Genomic DNA, 22,841 nt, shown 5'->3' on the forward strand with positions numbered 1-22,841 from the left:
GCGGTCAAACGGTCATAACACCACTTTTCTCAGATGGTCATTGATATCCAAGTATTCACCAAAAATATTTTAGGTTCTTACCTTATACACAAAAGTCATAATGTAGAAATTAAGATTTATTTAGAATTTTTCTAATTTTTTTTGCTACCCAACCGACTTTGACCGGACACCACGACCGACACAGACCAGATATCCTCTTGCCGACGTATAATTACTAAACTTAAAAAGTCATGAAGTTACAGCTCTCCATCTTACCTACAAAAAAAATGAGATTGAAAAGACTAGAGGGGGGGCTCTTTGACCCCCCCCCCCGATCTGTAAGGGTTAAGTTATTTCGAACTAGCGGCTATTTTTCTTTTTTTGGGGGGGTTGGGTGTGTCCCACCCCCCAAGAAAAAAGTTATAAACCTTCCCGGGACCTATGAGAAGCTACCCTATTAAGGAGAACTCGATCGGTTCAGCGGTTAATGAGATCCTTCGGTACACACAAACAGAAAAACAGACAAACATCCTGTTACTTTAGTATAAGGATAACAAGATGCAATGGTTGGTCGAAATCAATTAAGTAATGCATATTATAGTAGCGTAAATAATTTATAATATGAGGTAGAATGATGTCTGTCCCTTAAGATTTCAGTATTTGCTAAACCGATTGAGCTCTACTCTTCAGGGAATGTAGCTACTTGTCCTGTGGTGGTTTTAAGCTATTTTGTAATTTATAAACAATAGTCAAGTATTGTATATAAATCACCGATTATGATAAAATTGTTATTTAGCCAACTAAAAACTTTAATCAAACACAACATTTCAATCGTTTTTATTAACTAAAGTGGAATAAACTAAAAAAAATTTTTCGCGTTATTAATTATTGACATTTTTGAAAAGATAAAACAAAAATGGATTCGATAAAGAAAAAACTACTTATGCTAAGGTAACACTTTTCTTTGGTTTTTATAACAAAGATGCCTGTATCCATCTAATTTTTTAGCATAGAAATTCTAGCATTGAAACATTTATTGTAATATGAATAATACATTATTCCCTAAAAGTTTTCCCTGGGGATAAAAAGAGTATGGATGGCAAATCACCGAAACAAAGTCATAGACTATAGAGTAACCAAGAATCAGTTATCAGAGCAGCTATAATCATAAAAACATAAAAAACCTTTTCCTGGCATCAAAAGGTTGAATTCATTGCAAAGTTTTTACAATAATTTTTCCTTCTTTGAACACTTTTAAATCTTGAGAAAAGTTAGATTAGGAAAACAGAGGTGAAATAGAAAAATAACAAAATATAACTTTTTGTTTTCATACTATTTTGCACTTCTATTGCCTTCACCTAAAGTCTCTAGGGGCTTCTACTCAAGGGTGGGGAGGTGTAATATAATTATTAAGATTTTTGAAGATCGAATTTTTAATTTTTGGGTATAGCCTCATAAAGGGTTTTAAGCTCTCTTCAAATATAGCTTTAAACCTACCATTTTATAAGATTTAAGCTGACATCAATCTATCCATCTATCAATCCAGCTATCTATCTATCTATCTATCTATCTATATATCTATCTATCTATCTATCTATCTATCTATCTATCTATCTATCTATATATCTATCTATCTATCTATCTATCTATCTATCTATCTATCTATCTATCTATCTATCTATCTATCTATCTATCTATCTATCTATCTATCTATCTATCTATCTATCTATCTATCTATCTATCTATCTATCTATCTATCTATCTATCTATCTATCTATCTATCTATCTATCTATCTATCTATCTATCTATCTATCTATCTATCTATCTATCTATCTATCTATCTATCTATCTATCTATCTATCTATCTATCTATCTATCTATCTATCTATCTATCTATCTATCTATCTATCTATCTATCTATCTATCTATCTATCTATCTATCTATCTATCTATCTATCTATCTATCTATCTATCTATCTATCTATCTATCTATCTATCTATCTATCTATCTATCTATCTATCTATCTATCTATCTATCTATCTATCTATCTATCTATCTATCTATCTATCTATCTATCTATCTATCTATCTATCTATCTATCTATCTATCTATCTATCTATCTATCTATCTATCTATCTATCTATCTATCTATCTATCTATCTATCTATCTATCTATCTATCTATCTATCTATCTATCTATCTATATATCTATCTATCTATCTATCTATCTATCTATCTATCTATCTATCTATCTATCTATCTATCTATCTATCTATCTATCTATCTATCTATCTATCTATCTATCTATCTATCTATCTATCTATCTATCTATCTATCTATCTATCTATCTATCTATCTATCTATCTATCTATCTATCTATCTATCTATCTATCTATCTATCTATCTATCTATCTATCTATCTATCTATCTATCTATCTATCTATCTATCTATCTATCTATCTATCTATCTATCTATCTATCTATCTATCTATCTATCTATCTAGTGAAGAGACCTCTAGAGCTGTAGCTAAAGCCAACAGACTGGAAGAATGTGCAAACGAAGCGAATGCCAGGTATAAGAGAACTTTTAAATCAACCAAAAAAAATCCCCCCCCACCAAAAAAAAAAATTCTTTTTAATTTTTCCTTTTTAAAACTAAATAACACAAAAATAGGTAGATTAAACCTCTTGGGGCAAAGCCCCTAGTATATAATATACATAACTTAATTTTTAGAAGCAAATATTTTCTTTAATTATGGACGGTCCGTCCGTCTGTTTAGCTCTTTTAATTTAAACATCTTAGAATTGATAGAATAGATTTTTTATGATGATTTCAGTAACAGTAAGGTAAGATTTTGGGAGCGTAGCAACTATATAGTCGTTACCAGAAATTCAGTACGTCCATATTGTTTTTTGACCTTTTTAACCAAAAATTTGTTATGTAATATAGCTATTCTATTCATATGAATTTTGGAATACAAAGTTGGGAGCGAAGTTTAAGTAGTTTTGAAACATTTACATTCTGCTTATTCAGTTCTGACACTCTACGAGAAAATATCGAGAAAGTGTTAATGTTTGTTTGTCCAACGATTTTAGAGCTTTGCTTTTATGGATGTTGTCATCCGTGTTTTTTTTTATAGAAAAGTTAATTAAATTACTAAGCATAAAATTTTAGTTATATAGCCAATTGTGTTTTAAAATAGTAAATGTATTTGCTATGAACCGATGAGGCAAGTCAGCTAAGTAAGATGCTTTTATTGAAAAACTTAAATTCTTAAAAATAAAATGGATAGAAAAGTACATATATTTTTTTAACTTTCTAATGAAAAAATATAGTCTACACAAATAAATCACGTTTCTATTGATTTGTTTAGTTCGCTGGGTTCTTTACAACAAAGTTCTTGTCGAACACTGACCATCCCCCCCCCCCCCCACATAAAGTTGAAATAATTTTAAAATAAGAGGTGAGGGAAGTTAGTTTTTCTCTCCTTAAATTTAAATTCTGCGGAGCTTCAACCCTGTTGGGCTACCCATTACATCCTAACAAAACACCCCCCCCCCCTCTCACCTGTATTTTCACATTTTGTTTAACATATGGGGGGGGGGGCATTTGGTGCTCAACCAGGCACTTTGAGGGAAAACGAAATTTGCTGAAACGGAAGAAAAGATTACTTTGATTTGACCAAATATAACTCTTCAAAAAGTTTTCGAAGAACTTATCAAAATCATTTCTTCCAAACGCTATTTTTTAATTGTTTTTTTTTGTTTTAACTATTCTATTACATAAAGTAGTAAGATTTTTTTGTCCGAAGCTTAAGATCTCAATAACTACTGAACCTATTGGGTTTTTATTTTAGGTAAGCTTCACAAAGGTCATCTGATTTTAGAGGTTTTGTTTTCAGGTTTAGGTCTTAGGATGGTTTAAGCTATTTTTTAACTCTTTTCCATTGATGGAGTATCAGCTAGTTTGTCAAAAAGTAATATGATGTTTTCCTTTTATTAACCTACTAAAAGACGAGCTGACAAATAAAAAAGTTGTAGGCCCACATTTTTTATTTTCATATTTTCTCTTCATTGTAAAGCTTTATTTTCTTCGATATTTTTTATACAAAAACCTTTAAACACGTACATATTTATATGCTCTTGTATATGATAAATTATTGTGTCAATTGGCACCGTTTATACAATAGCAGAAAAAGTTACAATTTGGCCAATACATAACTAATTCAGAGGGAAAAAAGTATATCAACGATCATTATAGGAAAAGGGTAATCAGTAAAAAATATAGAATAAAAACTGAAAGTGCTTAGCAAGGACGGAAACTTCCATCTTATTTTTTAAAGGAATTGAAAATAAGAATGGGGGTTGATTTTTAGCCAACATTAAAAACAGAAAAAAAGTACCACTTTCACTGTCACACCTTAATTTTAATTTCTTTAAAAATAATGGGAGAGGACGGATTTTTCAATTACCCAAGAAGCATATGAGGTAAAACGATGAATGAATAGTTTTTAAGTATTTTATAAAATGGGCTAGGGGCACATCCTCTAGTTTATTGGACAATGTTTATTTTTATTTCAGGGCTGAAGCCATGGAAGAAAGACATAGAAAGTTTTTAAAGAAAATAAATGAAAAGGTAACAACTTTTTGATAATTGTTATCAACATAAAAATATTGTAATATAACAAGGATGACAACAACTACAAAAGAAAAGCTCATTTGGTCAGACTAGGGAATATTAATAGATATAGAATTGAAACGCATCTAATGATTTATTATTTATGATTATATTTTGTAAGATTATAAAATTGATTAAATACAGGATGTTTTTACTAGCTATGGACATACTTTAATTTAACAGACTTGAAAACTTTTATCACTTTCATTGAAAGGTGGTTGGTTGATTTAAATCAACTCTTCAAATTCAACTTTTAAAAATTTCAACATTTCAGAGTGGTAAATTATATTATCCCTTGAAATCCCAGTTGCTTTTTGACTGTTTTCATCCTTGTTTAATTTAGGAAGAACTTTTTGATTCAACAAATGAAGCTTTGTTACTGGCAGAAATTAAAGCTGAAGAAAAAGCTAAATTATTGAGGTATTTTCTTTTGTAGCGAAGCTACTTTAAAACTCATTTTAATTCTCTATCCGTCTGTCCATTATGCAATGGGGATATGTGATTTTCTTGGCTACTATTCAAGATATACGGCTGAATCTTTTAATAAAGATTCTCTATACCAGCACCCAGTATATAGTATATTAAATCTGTTGGTCTGTCAGTCGTGCTAAAAGAGGTTTCATCATTTTCGAGAGATTAATTTAGATTTAAAATCATTGAACATTCGCTATAGAATTCAATGTGTCCTTTTGTCTTTAATTTACTTTTCTTTCCAAATTATTAAATCATCATACAGAAACTTTAATAGAAATGTACTTAGGCTAGATATTTTTCTTAGCCATAGAAAACAATAATAAACCACTTTTTTATACGAATCTTCATTTAACTGTACTTTTATAATTATTAACCCTTAACGGTCGGGGGGGGGGGGGGCGTTGAACGCCCCCCCATCCGGTTTTTTCTATCTCATTTTCTGTGTGTGAAAGATAAAGAGCCCAAACTGCTTGACTTTTTAAGTATGGGTATAACACACAACTGAGAGTTCGAATTTTTTGAATATCTCCATCCTGGCGGGCACAGGATGCCAGCAAACCTGGCAGGGTCATCCAGGTAAAGAGCAAAACTATTTTTTTGACTAAAACAAAGCATTTTAGCTTACCAAAATACTAAAAAATCCTCTAGTAGTACATCCTTATATGAAATACAGGTGTTCAAGTCACTTTCAGGTTCCAGGTATGATCCTGCAGGTCCTGATCCTCCAGGTCTCCAGAAATCTTTAAAAGGCTCCTGTGGCCGCAATTTTTGACTTAGAGACTTCAAATTTTAAACTTAAGCTTTTCTTACATGTCTTCATAACATATTAAAATTTCATGAAGATCCGTCGCCGTTTTCCCGCCGACCGTCGACTGCGGCGTCTGGCAGCTGCCAAGTACAGCTGCGGCCGCTGAAACTTATATTTGATATTTCTAACGTAAAATTTACATAAAAATAAACATTTTCTGGGAAAAAAATTTTCTTCTAGCTTCAAAAATAAGAAAATTACAGCCGTTTGAAATTTTTAAATAAAAAAAGACCTAAAAACAAAGGTTGTTAAATAAAAGGGTGAAGGAAGCGAAAATTGACTTAGACTTATAAAAGGTCGGAAATTCATTATCAAACAGGGGACTTGCACAAAAAAATTTAGCCCTCTAGCTTTAATAGGAACTGAGATAATTAGGGGGGGCGTTGAACGCCCCCCCCCCCCCCCGACCGATTAAGGTGCGGCAAGGGGCCCGACTGTAAAGGGTTAATTATTAACTATTTACTATGATTATATTTCAGAACTGCAGAGGAAGATATCAAACAACTGGAAAGAACATTGATTCTCAAAGAAGCAGAGGTTACTCATTTTATTGAATTAAGTTCAGGGATCTTAAGGGATTGGACAATTAACTATGATCATGTAAATCCCTAATTATGATAAACAAAAGTATACCTACTGTACTGTACATCAAAAGTATTGTTTGGACACTGATAGTTTGAACCAATCAATCTGACCTTAACAAATATACCGAAAGTTTAAAGCAAACAAATAAGAGAAGGCAATTGTAGCAGTATGAGGCCAATGAAAATGAAATACATCAAACTTTATATGTATGTATATTTACAACAAAAATTAAAATCATACAAACGACAAAAGACTAAGAGAGAAAGGTCGTGCGCAATGAAGGCGTTGTTAATCAGTGATCCCTTGTTGTTTATAGCACTGCTACAACCAGTGTCAAGTGTCATGGTAGTCTGAAGTCCTTTTTTATAAAGTATATCGCTCTTAATATATTACACAGCGCGTATGAAGGTTCTTTGACTTTTGTGTCAGAACCTAAATTGGGACATAGTACATTTCGTTATCCTAGGTTAGGTAACTTCATTTCACTTTTCAACAAAATCTAAAATGCAGCCGTTTTTGAGAAAATTAGATTTGAAAATTTCAAGCTCAATTTTCATCCACTAGGAGTTACTGCATAATCATGACAAGGAAAGCAAATATTATTTATTGAAAATTTTGAACAACTTTGCTTTTATAAAGTCTGTTATAAAACCTCTTTATATATGATTTATTTAAGGCTAAAATTTTGTGACCTTAGCAAAGCAACCGATAAAAATGGCCATGAATCAACTCACTTAAGAAGTGGTTTTATGAAGAACTCAAAAAACAAACTTGTTCAAACTTTTAAATAAATAACCTTCAAACACACTGTGATTAGGTTAACAACTGTATAGACTAAAACACACACATACACAGAAGCTGTGCAATAATGGATTTGATATTACTTGAATCTTACACCAGATTATAATATACTCTAAAAAAGTATAACTTGTAGATATCTAAAATAACGACATTCCCACCCCCCTTTCCCCGACCCTCCTTATTTTACTGTAGAACAAACTGACCAATAAAGGACAGTGGAAATAGCAACCTAAATTGACGAAAATTTTTCCAGTGTCATAATATCCATGTATATTCTACATCTATTTGTGCAATTATAATTACTTAGTATGCAGTTATTTGGATTTTATTATTTCTGTATTTTATTTCATTCTAATTTTATTATCGCAACTTATTACACATATTGTGCTTGTTATTTTGCAATCTAGAACTATTTTCTGCTAAGCCCTACAAACAAAACTTTTAAGCCAATTCAACTATTATACTCTAATGTGAGAAAATGAAGAACAATGCAACAATTTTTAATTGCAATTTTACAATTTAATCCTAAAATGAACAAATAACGTGACCAAATGTCATATTGAAAGCACCAAATAATAATACGCTGATATGAACCTTAACAGTTTTCCTCAAAAAGATAGTTTGTAGTCCAAATGTGTTGTAAAGGAAACCACCAATTTTTTTAACCTTACTAAAGTTAAACCTTGAAGTTATATGCGTAATCGTATTTTGGTTTTCCTCCTTCATTTTTGCCAACAAACTTTAAATCCAGGAAAAATATTTTTTATGTAATTATTTTTTGGGGGGAAATATCAATTTGTTGCTATTTATCGCCCACAGCCCCCCCCCCCCCCCCTCCCATACTTAAAATAAGGTAGTAAGTCAATTTTAAAGTTTAAATGTTAGTTATATACATGGAGGGAGCTGACATTGGACTAAAAATTATACTGGTACTCAAAGTATTTTTTTCCTTTTATTAAATCTTACTTAATTGGTTCAAACTTTTCAACCAATATCAAAATCGAAAGAAGGGATAATTTGTTTATCATAATAGGAGAAATACAAACAGCGTACATTGTTTTGCCCCTTAAGACCCCTGATTATATTAAAGTATACATGATTAAGTTTATATTGAACCTGCACTGACAAAATATGAGAACCTTTTTTTCTATTGTTTTTTTCTGCAGTTTTTTTTGCAAGATAACAAAAAAAGAGAAAAATTGCAACAGATTATTGTTAATTTTTTTTCATAAGCGCACAATGAACGTGCAGATTCTCAGTTATGAAAGGATATTATACTTATATAATATAAGTTTTTATATATTAGAATTAAGAATGGAGGGTGTCAGCTTTTGTTATTTTAGTTAAATGAACTAACATATTAAGACAGACACACAGTCATCCGTCTACTTAATTAAGGTTGAGAGATCCGAAGAAACGCTGGGAAGTAGTACTACAAATGTCGGAGTTGTTAGCAAAAGAGCGGATGCTTCTCATAAAATAAGGTAAATCCAGGCAGCTGTAATCAACAACTGTATCGGCTCTACAGAAATATTTGTAAAGGTTTCGTGGGCGGCGCAATACATAGTAGTTAAAATTGTCATTAATACAGGTTGTTAACATCGAAATCACTTATTGGTCTAATCGTGCATCCAGTAGGATGGAGGGGAATGGTATAAAGGGGGTGGATGGGGACGATCGTTATTTTAGCCAGCTTCAAAATTCACTTAATTAGAGTACATGATAATCTGGTGTAAAATGCAAGTAATAATATATCCAATTATAGGAAAGAGCTAGAGATGGAGAACGCACGAAGAGAGGATGCCATTGAACAATTAGAAAGAAAATTAAAGGTAAATTATCCTTATATAAAAGTAGCAGGATCTGTGTCTATGTATCTGTACCGAAGAATCTTTGTTACCGCTAAATCGATATGGTAGCTTCTCGTTCTCATAGGTTCTTGGAATAGTTTAACTCCAATAGGAAACGCCCAAAAAAAACTTAACCATACACATTTTTAAAAACTGATATAAAAGGGGGAGGGAATTTTCTCCAAACATAATCGCTTCTAGAGGCCTATAGTGGCGTAGCCTCTAGTTTTCTATATAAAGAAGTGAACACCAGAGGAAGAAAGGGTTAAATAACAGTATGTTCCTATCGCAACGACCTTGTGCTGTCTCTCAATTGGGTCTTAAAAATTAACCAATGGTAACAGGAATATTAACACAGCCAAGTAGCAGAAAACAATTTGCTACCAGAAAAAGAAGGTTATTGAAAAAGGGGCGGAGGTAGTTATTTGTATATACATCTACAGATCTGTTAAACCACCACTAACCAAAATCATACCCCCCTCCCCTCCTCTCACTCATTACCCATCCTTTTAAGGCTTTCAATGCAAATTTTTATCGATAAAAACTGCTGAAATGGTTAGATAGATCCTTCGGTACAGACAGACAGACAAAGGAATACAGATCATATTACTTTATATATATGAAAAAAATTATATTCATATAAATCATTCAATTACATAAATATAGATATATTGGGAACTTTTTCAATGATGGTTATTTAGACAGATATATTGGTTATATAAAAGTAACAAGATGTTTGCCTGTCTGTAAATATGCAATAGGCGTTTTCTGATATAGGCATCTTTTTTGAGTATAGCCCAACATTTAACTGGGTTTTGTAAGAAGTAGCGGCTACGCCCCTAGGAGTTTCAAGAAGCACATAATGTGAGGGTGAGTGAGGGTGGGAGTCACCCTTCTTCCCTTAGTTTCAGTACTAGAGTTTTGGTGGAAGTTCTTTTTTCTAGGGGCAAATTCTCTGCCACCAAAATAGTCATAACATTCTCTGAACCAATGACAAGCTACACTGTAAATGAGAACCATTTGAGTTCAGCGGTTATACAGATCCTATTAATTTTATACTCTCATGAAAAAATTATATAATTGCAAATCATTCAATTACATAAATATATATTATTGCAAATTTTTGCAATGATGATTATTGAATTTTAGATTTTGATCACTTGGCGAAATGTTTTTAAGCGACAAATATTGGTTACAATATAGTAACAGGAAGTGTGTGTCTATCAGTCTGTAAGTCTGTATGTTTGTACCCAAAAATAAACCGATGTACTAATATGGCTCTCCTTATCCATTAAAGCTTCCTTTTGGGTTTAAGTCTAAAAGGTTTTTTGGTATATTTCACCTTACTAAAATAATACCTCCGCCCCCTCGAAAAATATCCTTTTCATGTTGAACAATTATCATAGTTGGGGGACGAGCGCGCTCTCAAACAAAATATTTTCTTTATATCTTACATATTTTTTAAAAGCGAAGCTTTTCTATAATTAGGGTCGGTCCGTCCGTCCGTAACGGATAGCTTTTTTCGCTAATTCAGGCATGTTAGAATTGTCCTATTGATTTCAAACTTTGCATGGTGATTCCTGTAGTACACTGTGAGCTACAATTGAATTAAGACAAAAGTAAGTGCCGAGCCCTGGGACCTATGTAGGGTGAAAATAGACATAAATTCTTGATGATTCCAGGTGGAGACAAAATATTTCAGCGGGGTCTTTTGGTTTTTTTTCAATTTTAAGTTCTGAAAAAAAATTGAAAAAAATATGAAAATCTTTAATAAAAAACAAACAAAAAAAAATTTTTAATATTTTTTTTATTAAAAGATACAAACAACTTATATACATACTATAAACCTTAAAAAATTGATAATTTTCAAATTTAGACCTTTAATATAAAGATTTTTAGAAAAAACCTAACAACAAATTCTAACATATTTCTGATCAACATAGCAATAAAACGGCTTTTGCAAAATTTTTACCATAAAAAATAAATAGCACTTACTAAAGACTTTTTTTCATTTAAACTTATACTTTTTGCATTAATCAACTATAAAGATTTATTTTTTTAAAAAGAAAGGTTGCGTGATTTTTTATTCATAATTCATTGCCCAATTTTGAGATTCAGACAAAAAACCTTACTGCTTTATATCAGGTGATACTCTACTAGCAGCGGCTATGCCTCTAGAGGCATATAGGGGCCCTTGGGTTGGGGGGGAAGTCGAACCCCCCTTACAATTACAGTTTTTTTTAAGAAAAAGTTAAAAATATTTATTTTGGAGAGTTAATTCTCTTGGGATGGTGATGGTAACCTTCCCTAAAATAGTTATAAACCTTACCAGGACATATGAGAAGCTACCATGTAAAGGAGAACCATATCGTTTCAGTGGTTAGTGAGATCCCTTGGTGCACAAAGACTCACATAGAACATGTTACTTTATTATAAAGATACATATATACACAGAAGCTCTACAATCAGAGTATGTCTGTTTGTACATCAGTCTGTATAAAAACAATACAGAATATATTTATTTAGTACTAGTGGCTACGCCCCTAGAGGCCTTTAGGGGCACTTGAGAGGGGAAGAAGTGGTTGAATTCTACAATTAGATTTTTATTTTGGGCTTAAAAAGAAAAAGTTATTTTTGTGTGTGTAATGGGGTCCTTTTTTAGGGGGTGATTTCTCCTAGGATGGTGGAGGTATCCTCCTAAAAAAGTTATAAACCTTCCAAGGACCAATGAGAAGCTGCATAGAAAAAAAGAACCATTGATCATTGTTACATACTATTCAGGGATCTAAAGGGATAAGACAATGACCGCTAAATTGATTTACATTCCCAAATATGATACATGAATAAAAATTCTTTATGTTTCAGTTAATGGTTGAAATGTTTGGCACTTAATTTAATGAACCAACCAAACAAAAATCGCAACAAGTCCCCTAAGTAGTTAAGCCAACGAATAACAAATTGCTATATTAAACTATGGGAACTAGTCTAATAAACAGCCCATTGTCCCATCTTGCTCTGATTAATATATCTTTACATCTGTATTTTACACTTGCTATTTTCTTTATTTGTATTCTTTTGAGGTTGATAATTACAATTATGTTTTATAAAATGGAAAAAGAACACTTTAATCATAATTCAAGATAAAAATTATTTTATCACTAGCGGTTTTGCCCCAAGAGGCATCTAGGGGCCCTTGATAAGTGGGGGGAAGTTGACCCCTCCCCTACTTTCAGTTGTAGTATGTAAAAGAAAAAGTTTGTTTTAAATGTTGGGTAGGAACTTATTTTTTTTCTAAACTCAAAACGGGTATAGTCCTTTCCATGACATCGCTCCATATGGGGCGATGATTTTCTATAGCTCCTTCAAGGAGCTATAGCATAGCCTCTTATCATATGGAGCGATGTGATAGCCCCTTTTAAGGAGCGTTCATATCGCCTCTTATGATAAGAGGCTATGCTATAGCTCCTTCATGGCCTCTTAATAGCTCCTTTGAAGGGGAGTTAATATCGCCTCTTATGATAAGAGGCTATACTATAGCCCCATGATGGCTCCTTCATAGCCTCTCCATCGCCCCTCCATAGTCCTTTACCTCCAGTGCCCCTTCATCGCTCCTTCATCGCCCCTACATCGCTCCTTCATCTCTCCTTCTTGAAATTTATATTAAATTGTACTTTGATGGCCCCTACATCGCCCCTACATCGCCCCTACATCGCTCCTTCATCTCTAATTCTTGAATTTTATATTACATTGTACTTTGATGGCCCCTACATCGCTCCTCCATCGCCCCTACATCGCTCATACATCGCCCCTACATCGCTCCTTCATCTCTCCTTCTTGAAATTTATATTACATTGTACTTTGATGGCCCCTACATCGCTCCTCCATCGCCCCTTCATCGCTCCTCCATCGCCCCTACATCGCTCCTTCATCTCTCCTTCTTGAAATTTATATTACATTGTACTTTGATGGCCCCTACATCGCTCCTCCATGGCCCCTTCATCGCTCCTACATCGCCCCTACATCGCTCCTTCATCTCTCCTTCTTGAAATTTATATTACATTGTACTTTGATGGCCCCTACATCGCTCCTCCATCGCCCCTTCATCACTCCTACATCGCCCCTACATCGCTCCTTCATCTCTCCTTCTTGATATTTATATTACATTGTACTTTGATGGCCCCTACATCGCTCCTCCATCGCCCCTACATCACTCCTCCATGGCCCCTACATCGCTCCTTCATCTCTCCTTCTTGAAATTTATATTACATTGTACTTACTTTGATGGCCCTTACATCGCTCCTCCATCGCCCCTGCATCGCTCCTCCATCGCCCCTACATCGCTCCTCCATCGCCCCTACATCGCTCCTCCATGGCCCCTACATCGCTCCTCCATCCCCTTACATCGCTCCTTCATCTCTCCTTCTTGATATTTATATTACATTGTACTTTGATGGCCCCTACATCGCTCCTCCATCGCCCCTACATCGCTCCTCCATGGCCCCTACATCGCTCCTTCATCTCTCCTTCTTGAAATTTATATTACATTGTACTTACTTTGATGGCCCTTACATCGCTCCTCCATCGCCCCTTCATCGCTCCTCCATCGCCCCTACATCGCTCCTCCATCGCCCCTACATCGCTTTTCCATGGCCCCTACATCGCTCCTCCATCCCCTTACATCGCTCCTCCATCGCCACTACATCGCTCCTATATCGCTCCTACATCGCCCCTACATCGCTCCTTCATCTCTCCTTCTTGAAATTTATATTACATTGTACTTACTTTGATGGCCCCTACATCGCTCCTCCATTGCCCCTATATCGCTCCTACATCGCCCCTACATCGCTCCTTCATCTTTCCTTCTTGAAATTTATATTACATTGTACTTACTTTGATGGCCCCTACATCGCTCCTCCATCGCCCCTTCATTGCTCCTCCATTGCTGCTACATCGCTCCTCCATCGCTCCTACATTGCCCCTACATCGCTCCTTCATCTCTCCTTCTTGAAATTTATATTACATTGTACTTATTTTGATGGCCCCTACATCGCTCCTCCATTGCCCCTACATCGCTCCTCCATCGCCCCTACATCGCTCCTCCATCGCCCCTACATCGCTCCTCCATCGCCCCTACATCGCTCCTCCATCGCCCCTATATCGCTCCTACATCGCCCCTACATCGCTCCTTCATCTCTCCTTCTTGAAATTTATATTACATTGTACTTACTTTGATGGCCCCTACATCGCTCCTCCATCGCCCCTATATCGCTCCTACATCGCCCCTACATCGCTCCTTCATCTCTCCTTCTTGAAATTTATATTACATTGTACTTACTTTGATGGCCCCTACATCGCTCCTCCATCGCCCCTACATCGCTCCTCCATCGCCCCTACATCGCTCCTCCATCGCCCCTACATCGCTCCTCCATCGCCCCTACATCGCTCCTCCATCGCCCCTATATCGCTCCTACATCGCCCCTACATCGCTCCTTCATCTCTCCTTCTTGAAATTTATATTACATTGTACTTACTTTGATGGCCCCTACATCGCTCCTCCATCGCTCCTTCATCTCTCCTTCTTGAAATTTATATTACATTGTACTTACTTTGATGGCCCCTACATCGCTCCTCCATCGCCCCTACATCGCTCCTACATCGCTCCTTCATCTCTCCTTCTTGAAATTTATATTACATTGTACTTTGATGGCCCCTACATCGCTCCTCCATCGCTCCTTCATCTCTCCTTCTTGAAATTTATATTACATTGTACATACTTTGATGGCCCCTACATCGCTCCTCCATCGCCCCTACATCGCTCCTTCATCTCTCCTTCTTGAAATTTATATTACATTGTACTTTGATGGCCCCTACATCGCTCCTCCATCGCCCCTTCATCGCTCCTTCATCGCCCCTACATTTTTCCTTCATCTCTCCTTCTTGAAATTTATATTACATTGTACTTTGATGGCCCCTACATCGCTCCTTCATCGCCCCTAAATCTCTCCTTCTTGAAATTTATATTACATTGTACTTACTTTGCTGGCCCATACATCGCTCCTTTTCCAAATTTATATTACATTCTACTTGAAGAAGGAGCGATGTAGGGGTGATGGAGGAGCGATGTAGGGGCCATCGAGTTGCAATGTAATAAAAATTTGGAGATGGAGCAATGGAGGGGCGATGGAGGGGCGATGGAGAGGTGATTGAGTGGCAATGTAGGGGTCATCTAAGTGGAATGTAATATAAATTTGGAGGAGCAATGAAGGGGCGATGGAGGAGCAATGTAGGGGATGTAGGGGCCATAAAAGTACAATGTAATATAAATTTGGAGAAGGAGCTATGAAGGGGCGATGGAGGAGCGATGTAGGAGCGATGTAGGGGCGATGGAGGAGCGATGTAGGGGCCATCAAAGTACAATGTAATATAAATTTCAAGAAGGAGAGATGAAGGAGCGATGTAGGGGCGATGTAGGAGCGATATAGGGGCGATGTAGGAGCGATGTAGGGGCGATGGAGGAGCGATGTAGGGGCGATTGAGGAGCGATGTAGGGGCGATGGAGGAGCGATGTAGGGGCGATGTAGGAGCGATGAAGGGGCGATGGAGGAGCGATGTAGGGGCGATGTAGGAGCGATGAAGGGGCGATGGAGGAACGATGTAGGGGCCATCAAAGTAAGTACAATGTAATATAAATTTCAAGAAGGAGAGATGAAGGAGCGATGTAGGGGCGATGTAGGAGCGATGAAGGGGCGATGGAGGAGCGATGTAGGGGCCATCAAAGTACAATGTAATATAAATTTCAAGAAGGAGAGATGAAGGAGCGATGTAGGGGCGATGTAGGGGCGATGTAGGAGCGATGTAGGGGCGATGGAGGAGCGATGTAGGGGCCATCAAAGTAAGTACAATGTAATATAAATTATAAGAAGGAGAGATGAAGGAGCGATGTAGGGGCGATGTAGGAGCGATGAAGGGGCGATGTAGGAGCGATGAAGGGGCGATGGAGGAGCAATGAAGGGGTGATGGAGGAGCGATGTAGGGGATGTAGGGGCCATAAAAGTACAATGTAATATAAATTTGGAGAAGGAGCGATGAAGGGGCGATGGAGGAGCGATGTAGGAGCGATGTAGGGGCAATGGAGGAGCGATGTAGGGGTCATCAAAGTACAATGTAATATAAATTTCAAGAAGGAGAGATGAAGGAGCGATGTAGGGGCGATGGAGGAGCGATGAAGGGGCGATGGAGGAGCGATGTAGGGGCCATCAAAGTACAATGTAATATAAATTTCAAGAAGGAGAGATGAAGGAGCGATGTAGGGGCGATGTAGGAGCGATGAAGGGGCGATGGAGGAGCGATGTAGGGACCATCAAAGTACAATGTAATATAAATTTCAAGAAGGAGAGATGAAGGAGCGATGTAGGGGCGATGTAGGAGCGATGTAGGGGCGATGGAGGAGCGATGTAGGGGTCATCAAAGTACAATGTAATATAAATTTCAAGAAGGAGAGATGAAGGAGCGATGTAGGGGCGATGTAGGAGCGATGAAGGGGCGATGGAGGAGCGATGTAGGGGCGATGTAGGAGCGATGAAGGGGCGATGGAGGAGCGATGTAGGGGCGATGTAGGAGCGATGAAGGGGCAATGGAGGAGCGATGTAGGGGCCATCAAAGTAAGTACAATGTAATATAAATTTCAAGAAGGAGAGATGAAGGAGCGATGTAGGGGCGATGTAGGAGCGATGTAGGGGCGATGGAGGAGCGATGTAGGGGTCATCAAAGTACAATGTAATATAAATTTCAAGAAGGAGAGATGAAGGAGCGATGTAGGGGCGATGTAGGAGCGATGAAGGGGCGATGGAGGAGCGATGTAGGGGCCATCAAAGTACAATGTAATATAAATTTCAAGAAGGAGAGATGAAGGAGCGATGTAGGAGCGATGAAGGGGCGATGAAGGAGCGATGTACGGGGCGATGGAGGAGCGATGTAGGGGCAGTGGAGGAGCGATGAAGGGGCGATGGAGGAGCGATGTAGGGGCCATCAAAGTACAATGTAATGTAAATTTCAAGAAGGAGAGATGAAGGAGCGATGTAGGGGCGATGGAGGAGCGATGAAGGGGCGATGGAGGAGCGATGTAGGGGCCATCAAAGTACAATGTAATGTAAATTTCAAGAAGGAGAGATGAAGGAGCGATGTAGGAGCGATGAAGGGGCGATGGAGGAGCGATGGAGGAGCGATGTAGGGGCCATCAAAGTACCATGTAATAAAAATTTCAAGAAGGAGAGATGAAGGAGCGATGTAGGAGCGATGAAGGGGCGATGGAGGAGCGATGTAGGGGCCATCAAAGTACAATGTAGTATAAATTTCAAGATGGAGAGATGAAGGAGCGATGTAGGAGCGATGAAGGGGCGATGGAGGAGCGATGTAGGGGCTATCAAAGTAAGTACAATGTAATATAAATTTCAAGAAGGAGAGATGAAGGAGCGATGTAGGGGCCATCAAGGAACTCAGATATATATATAAAATCGTGAAGGGGCCATGAAGAGGCGATATTTTATTAAATAGCCCCTTGGGATAAGAGGACATATCATTACCTCTTTAGAAGGAGCGATTATGGAGCGATAAAGGATCATTTAATCGCCTCTTAGGGCAAGGGGCTATCAAATCGCTCCTTTCAAGGAGTCATAACATCGCCTCTTGTTATAAGGGGCTATTAAATCGCTCCTTTCAAGGAGCCAATACATCGCCCCTTGTCATAAGAGGCGATCAATTAAAATCATCGCCCCATATGGAGCGATGTCATGGAAAGGACTATACCCCTCAAAACTTCTCAGGACCATGAAAAGCTGGAACCAAAAGTTAAGCGGTTATAAAGAATCTTCGGTACCGACAGACACCCACACACATATACACACAAACAGACAGACACAGAAACTGTTATTTTTATATAAGGATTAATAGACACTAAACTACTCCTTTATTTGTTGATCCTATTATCAGTCTAAAAGATAGTTCAATAAAGAAGAACCAAATTGGTCCAGCGGTTAGCAAGAACTTTAGGCACAGACAGAAAAAAACACATGGACATCCTATCTTTTTTATACAGGGATATAACTTTTAAACAATAGCAAAATTTTTTTTTCTTTCCCTGCTTTAAAGCACTATTTATGATACAAAATATATTGATGTCTGTTTGTCCATCTTTCTGACACTTAAGAACTGATATGGTTCTTTTTTTACTTTACTATGTAGCTTCTCATTGGTCCTTGGAAGGTTTATAACTTCTTTTGGGATGGTACCTCTACCTCCCTAAGAGAAATCGCCCCTTAAAAAAGGACCCCACAACACATAAAAAAAAACTTTTTCTTTTTAAGTCTAAAATAAAAATATAGTTGTTGAATTCAACCCCTTCTTTCCCTCTTAAGTGCCCCTAAAGGCCTCTATGGGCGTAGCTGCTAGTACCAAATAAATATATTCTGTATTGTTTTTATACAGACGGATGAACAAACAGACATACTCTGATTGTAGAGTTTCTGTGTATATATGTATCTTTATAATAAAGTAACAGGTTCTATGTGAGTCTTTGTGCAACAAGGGATCTCACTAACCACTGAAACGATATGGTTCTCCTTTACATGGTAGCTTCTCATATCTCCTGGTAAGGTTTATAACTATTTTAGGAAGGGTACCACCACTATCCCAAGAGAATTAACTCTCCAAAATAAATGTTTTTAACTTTTTCATTAAAAAAAACTGTAATTGTAAAGGGGGGGGGGTTCGACTTCCCCCCCAACCCAAGGGCCTCATACGCCTCTAGAGGCGTAGCCGCTGCTAGTAGATATCCCTTAATATAAAGTAGTAAGGTTTTTTGTCTGAATCTTAAAATTAGGCAATTAATTATGAAGAAAAAAATCACGCAACCTTTCTTTTAAAAAAAATCAATCTATAAAGTAAATTAATGTGATAAGTATAAGTTTAAATGAAAAAAAACCACTAGTAAGTGCTATTTATTTTTGATGATAAAGATTTTGCAAAAGACGTTTTATTGCTATGTTGATCAGAAATATGTTAGAATTTGTTGTTAGGTTTTTTCTAAAAATCTTTATATTGAAAGTCTAAATTTAAAAATTGTGATTTTTTTAAAGCTTATAGTATGTATATAAGTTGTTTGTATCTTTTAATGAAAAAAATATTGAAAATTATTTTTTGTTTGTTTTTTATTAAAGATTTTCATATTTTTTTCAATTTTTTTTCAGAACTTAAAATTGAAAAAAATCTAAAAGACCCCGCTGAAATATTTTGTCTCCACCTGGAATCATCAAGGATTTATGTCTATTTTCACCCTACATAGGTCCCAGGGCTCGGCACTTACTTTTGTCTTGATTCAATTGTAGCTCACAGTGAGTAGTTAGGTACGATTTAAAAAGCGTAGCAACTCTATAATCATTAACAAAATGTCCGTACGTCCATTTTAAACATGTTGATTTTTTACTTTTTTTAACAACAAATTTTTATGGGATCTAATAATCCGATTGATCAGATTTTTGGTATACTGATTCCTGGGACAACAAAGTACAATATTATAAGCGAAGCAACTCTATAATCAAGTCCTAAAAATGTAAGTATGTCCAAAAACATTATTCTGTATCAAGCAGTTTTTCAACAATTTTACTTACAATTTTGCTTCGACATTTATACATTTATATTCTGATTATTCAGTTCTGACACTATACAAATGTTAGTGTCCGTTTGTCCTACCGTTTCAGTGATTCGCTTTTATGGATGTTGTCATCCTTGTTTTACAGTATCGCTTCGAAACCGATTATTATCATTTTGATTAGAATCTGCTCTTAGCCATACTGAAAAAAAATCATGTAGCGTATTCTATATTATAATTTAAATCATATTATCTAAACCAGTTTTGATAACCTGTCCCTTAAAAACTGAAATGAATCTTATACTTTTAAATGTTACTATCGGAAATTTGTATATTTAGGAGGCTCAATTCTTGGCAGTGGAAGCTGAACGGAAATATGATGAAGTTTACAGAAAGATGAATATGCTTGACGGTGATTTAGAAAAGGCATTGTTTAAAGTAAGATTTACCAATTTTTATGCTGATAAGATATTATTTCTATTGGTCAGGAGGGGACTAGGGTATAATATAATTGAGATAAACTTGTTGTTAACTTTGCTGTTTACGAGATCTTAGCAGATACAAATATATTAAAACATAATGATACTGTGGTAAATCATGGCTATGCCCCTTGATGCCTCTAGAGGCATTGAGGGAAAGGAATGGTATTTAACCCACCACCTTAAATTTTAGTTTTTCAACAAAATTCGTAAAAACTACGGCTCTGAAAAGAATTCAAAGGCGAATTTTCTTTGAATGATTATTAGGTTCCCTCCGAGGAAATATTTTCAAACATACCCTTAACCTGTTAGAACTACATAGGGATATAATAAAAAGTAACATTTTAAAAATAAAATTTTCTAACTTTTTTTTATTTTAGGCTGACGCATGTGAGGATAAGATAGTTGAGCTTGAAGTGGAGCTACAATATGTTGGTGATAGCATGAAAGCAATGGAGGTATAGTTTTCAGTGGCGAAGCTACTTAATAATTCACTTTGTCAGTCTGTTCGTCCGTAATGCTTTGCAGTCAATGTGATTTTCTTAGCTGCTAACGAAGATAAACCGCTGAAATAAACATATTCTTGATTCTCTCTCTTTCTTTTCTAAGTTATGACAACTTAATAACTGCTCTTTTACTCGCTTTTGTTCATTACATGATTTTTTGTGATACGCTACTTATGAGTTAATGTATTCTTTTGTTTCTACATTGATCAACAAATCTGCCTGTTATAATAAAAGCTTTCCTACAAGAGCACTGAAAGTCCCCTCCTCCGTCTTATTTTTATAATAAATTGAAATGGAGGTATTGATTTTTTCCTATGCATGCACCAAAAAATTGATCCCTGTTTTTTGTTTTTGTATCCAATGTTTTTTTTTATTATTTACTTTTCGTGGAAAAAAGTGCTTAATAGGATAAAATGAATAACTGTTGTTGTATAAGGTATCCGAAGAAAAGGCTTCTCACAGAGAGGATGTTCTCAAGGATCAAATAAGAAATCTAACTTCCAGACTAAAGGTACATATTAAATTATTACTTTAGGGGTTTATTGGAAATTATGAGTTGTATTCCCTCAAAATAGCAGCACTAAACCCAGCTCCCACCCCCTTATTTTCTTTAAAAATTAGAATAAAGTTGGGTAGTTTTAGATATGATTGTTTATAAATTTAGGACAGGTTTGGTTTGGTTATATTGTATACTGGGAATCCCTGTAGGGTTAGTACACCGCAGGTATAGGCCCCACAGGGTTACGCCTTTGTATTGGTCTTTGCTTCCCTACTTATGAATTAATTTATCCTTGTTCTTCTAGGAGGCAGAGAGAAGAGCAGAATATGGAGAGATGAACGTACAAAGAGTTCATCTATCCATTGATCAGTTAGAGGTAAAATTATCGTCATTTTTTAGTAGCAAAGCTACTCTATGATTTCAAATGTCCCTCCGTCCATCTATCAGCTACTTAATTTTAGCGGATTCGGTCGGGTCGGTGGGTTATTTCACCCTTTTAAACTTAAAATATATAAAACTTAAAAGAAAAAGTATAACGATGTATTGGAAAGCCTGAATTAATTCGAAAAACAAAACATATTTGTAAAGGTTTCGTTATTTAGGGGGCTACAATCGTAGTAAAAACGACCTTTTTCTGCCTCTCAAATATTATTTTAAATTGATTTTGCTTGTTGGCTATACCTTATTTCTGATATCAAATGAACTTTGCGTGGTAGTTATACCCATCCTATACCTTTCTGAGGTCAAAGTGTGTCTTTAGAAGGCTTAGTAATGTTCAGGTATCTTTAAAATTTTTGATGGCTCCTATGGCTACCAGTATGAATAGGATACATTTTCATACAAATAAAAGGAGAGATAAAAACCTAACGGGGGTTGAAAAGTCATCAACCCACCCCCTTCCCTGAAATTGGGTTAAGAGTAAACACTGATTTGTGAAGATTCTCTTAGCCAATAAGTAGTTATTTATATGAATAATGCTGTATTTCTTAATGAATGAAAGAAACTAAACCCTTTATGTTGTATTAGATCATTTTTTATTTTTTAATTGAAAACGTGATTTGTTTTATCAATAGCATTTTTTAAAACTCATGGTTCTGATACTTTTTGCAAAGAAAATTATTATAGAAGCTGCTTAATTAATTTTTTAATGTATGTTTTTAAAATTTTCTCAATTTTAAAAGCAATATTAAACACTCATTGCTGATGCAAATACATTTAAATCGCCTAAAACTTGCCCTCAATTAATACAAAACTTACTGGAAGGTTATGGAAGGAACCTTCTATTATGTCTATCAGTTCAGAACGAGTTCTATTCAAATATATTTATATGAAAACATACATAAAGACAAACACTCATCCTATTGCTTTTATGATAAAGGGTAGTTATGTAGTAAATTTTGAAATTAGTATTAGAATTTTTAGTATTTTAGAAAAAAATGTTTCTTTGTTTTAATAAAATGTTTGTACTAAATGATATCAGATTGTGAAACCTAATAAGCTCTTTTCAAACTCTTTATACAAGTGATTAAATTTTT

The 22,841-nt window shown here is 35.7% G+C and overlaps 1 protein-coding gene across 1 annotated transcript in view; it reads left to right on the plus strand.

Annotated features, from left to right (window-relative positions):
* The first annotated feature begins 868 nt into the window (after positions 1-868).
* The window catches only part of LOC145328322 (uncharacterized), a 29,728-nt gene continuing 7,755 nt past the window's right edge, over positions 869-22,841 (plus strand). Inside the window, exons 1-11 of the mRNA XM_080171951.1 lie at positions 869-930; positions 2,486-2,554; positions 4,563-4,617; positions 5,003-5,079; positions 6,421-6,478; positions 8,726-8,811; positions 9,093-9,159; positions 20,162-20,260; positions 20,682-20,759; positions 21,244-21,318; positions 21,611-21,682. Of these exons, the coding sequence (XP_080028077.1) occupies positions 896-930; positions 2,486-2,554; positions 4,563-4,617; positions 5,003-5,079; positions 6,421-6,478; positions 8,726-8,811; positions 9,093-9,159; positions 20,162-20,260; positions 20,682-20,759; positions 21,244-21,318; positions 21,611-21,682 (771 nt within the window). The 5' untranslated portion in view covers positions 869-895. The remainder of the gene's footprint in view (positions 931-2,485; positions 2,555-4,562; positions 4,618-5,002; positions 5,080-6,420; positions 6,479-8,725; positions 8,812-9,092; positions 9,160-20,161; positions 20,261-20,681; positions 20,760-21,243; positions 21,319-21,610; positions 21,683-22,841) is intronic.

The sequence above is a fragment of the Acartia tonsa genome, chromosome 9 (assembly GCF_053477335.1).
Source record: "Acartia tonsa isolate MP-2025a chromosome 9, ASM5347733v1, whole genome shotgun sequence".
Classification (NCBI taxonomy): Eukaryota; Metazoa; Arthropoda; class Copepoda; order Calanoida; family Acartiidae; genus Acartia; species Acartia tonsa.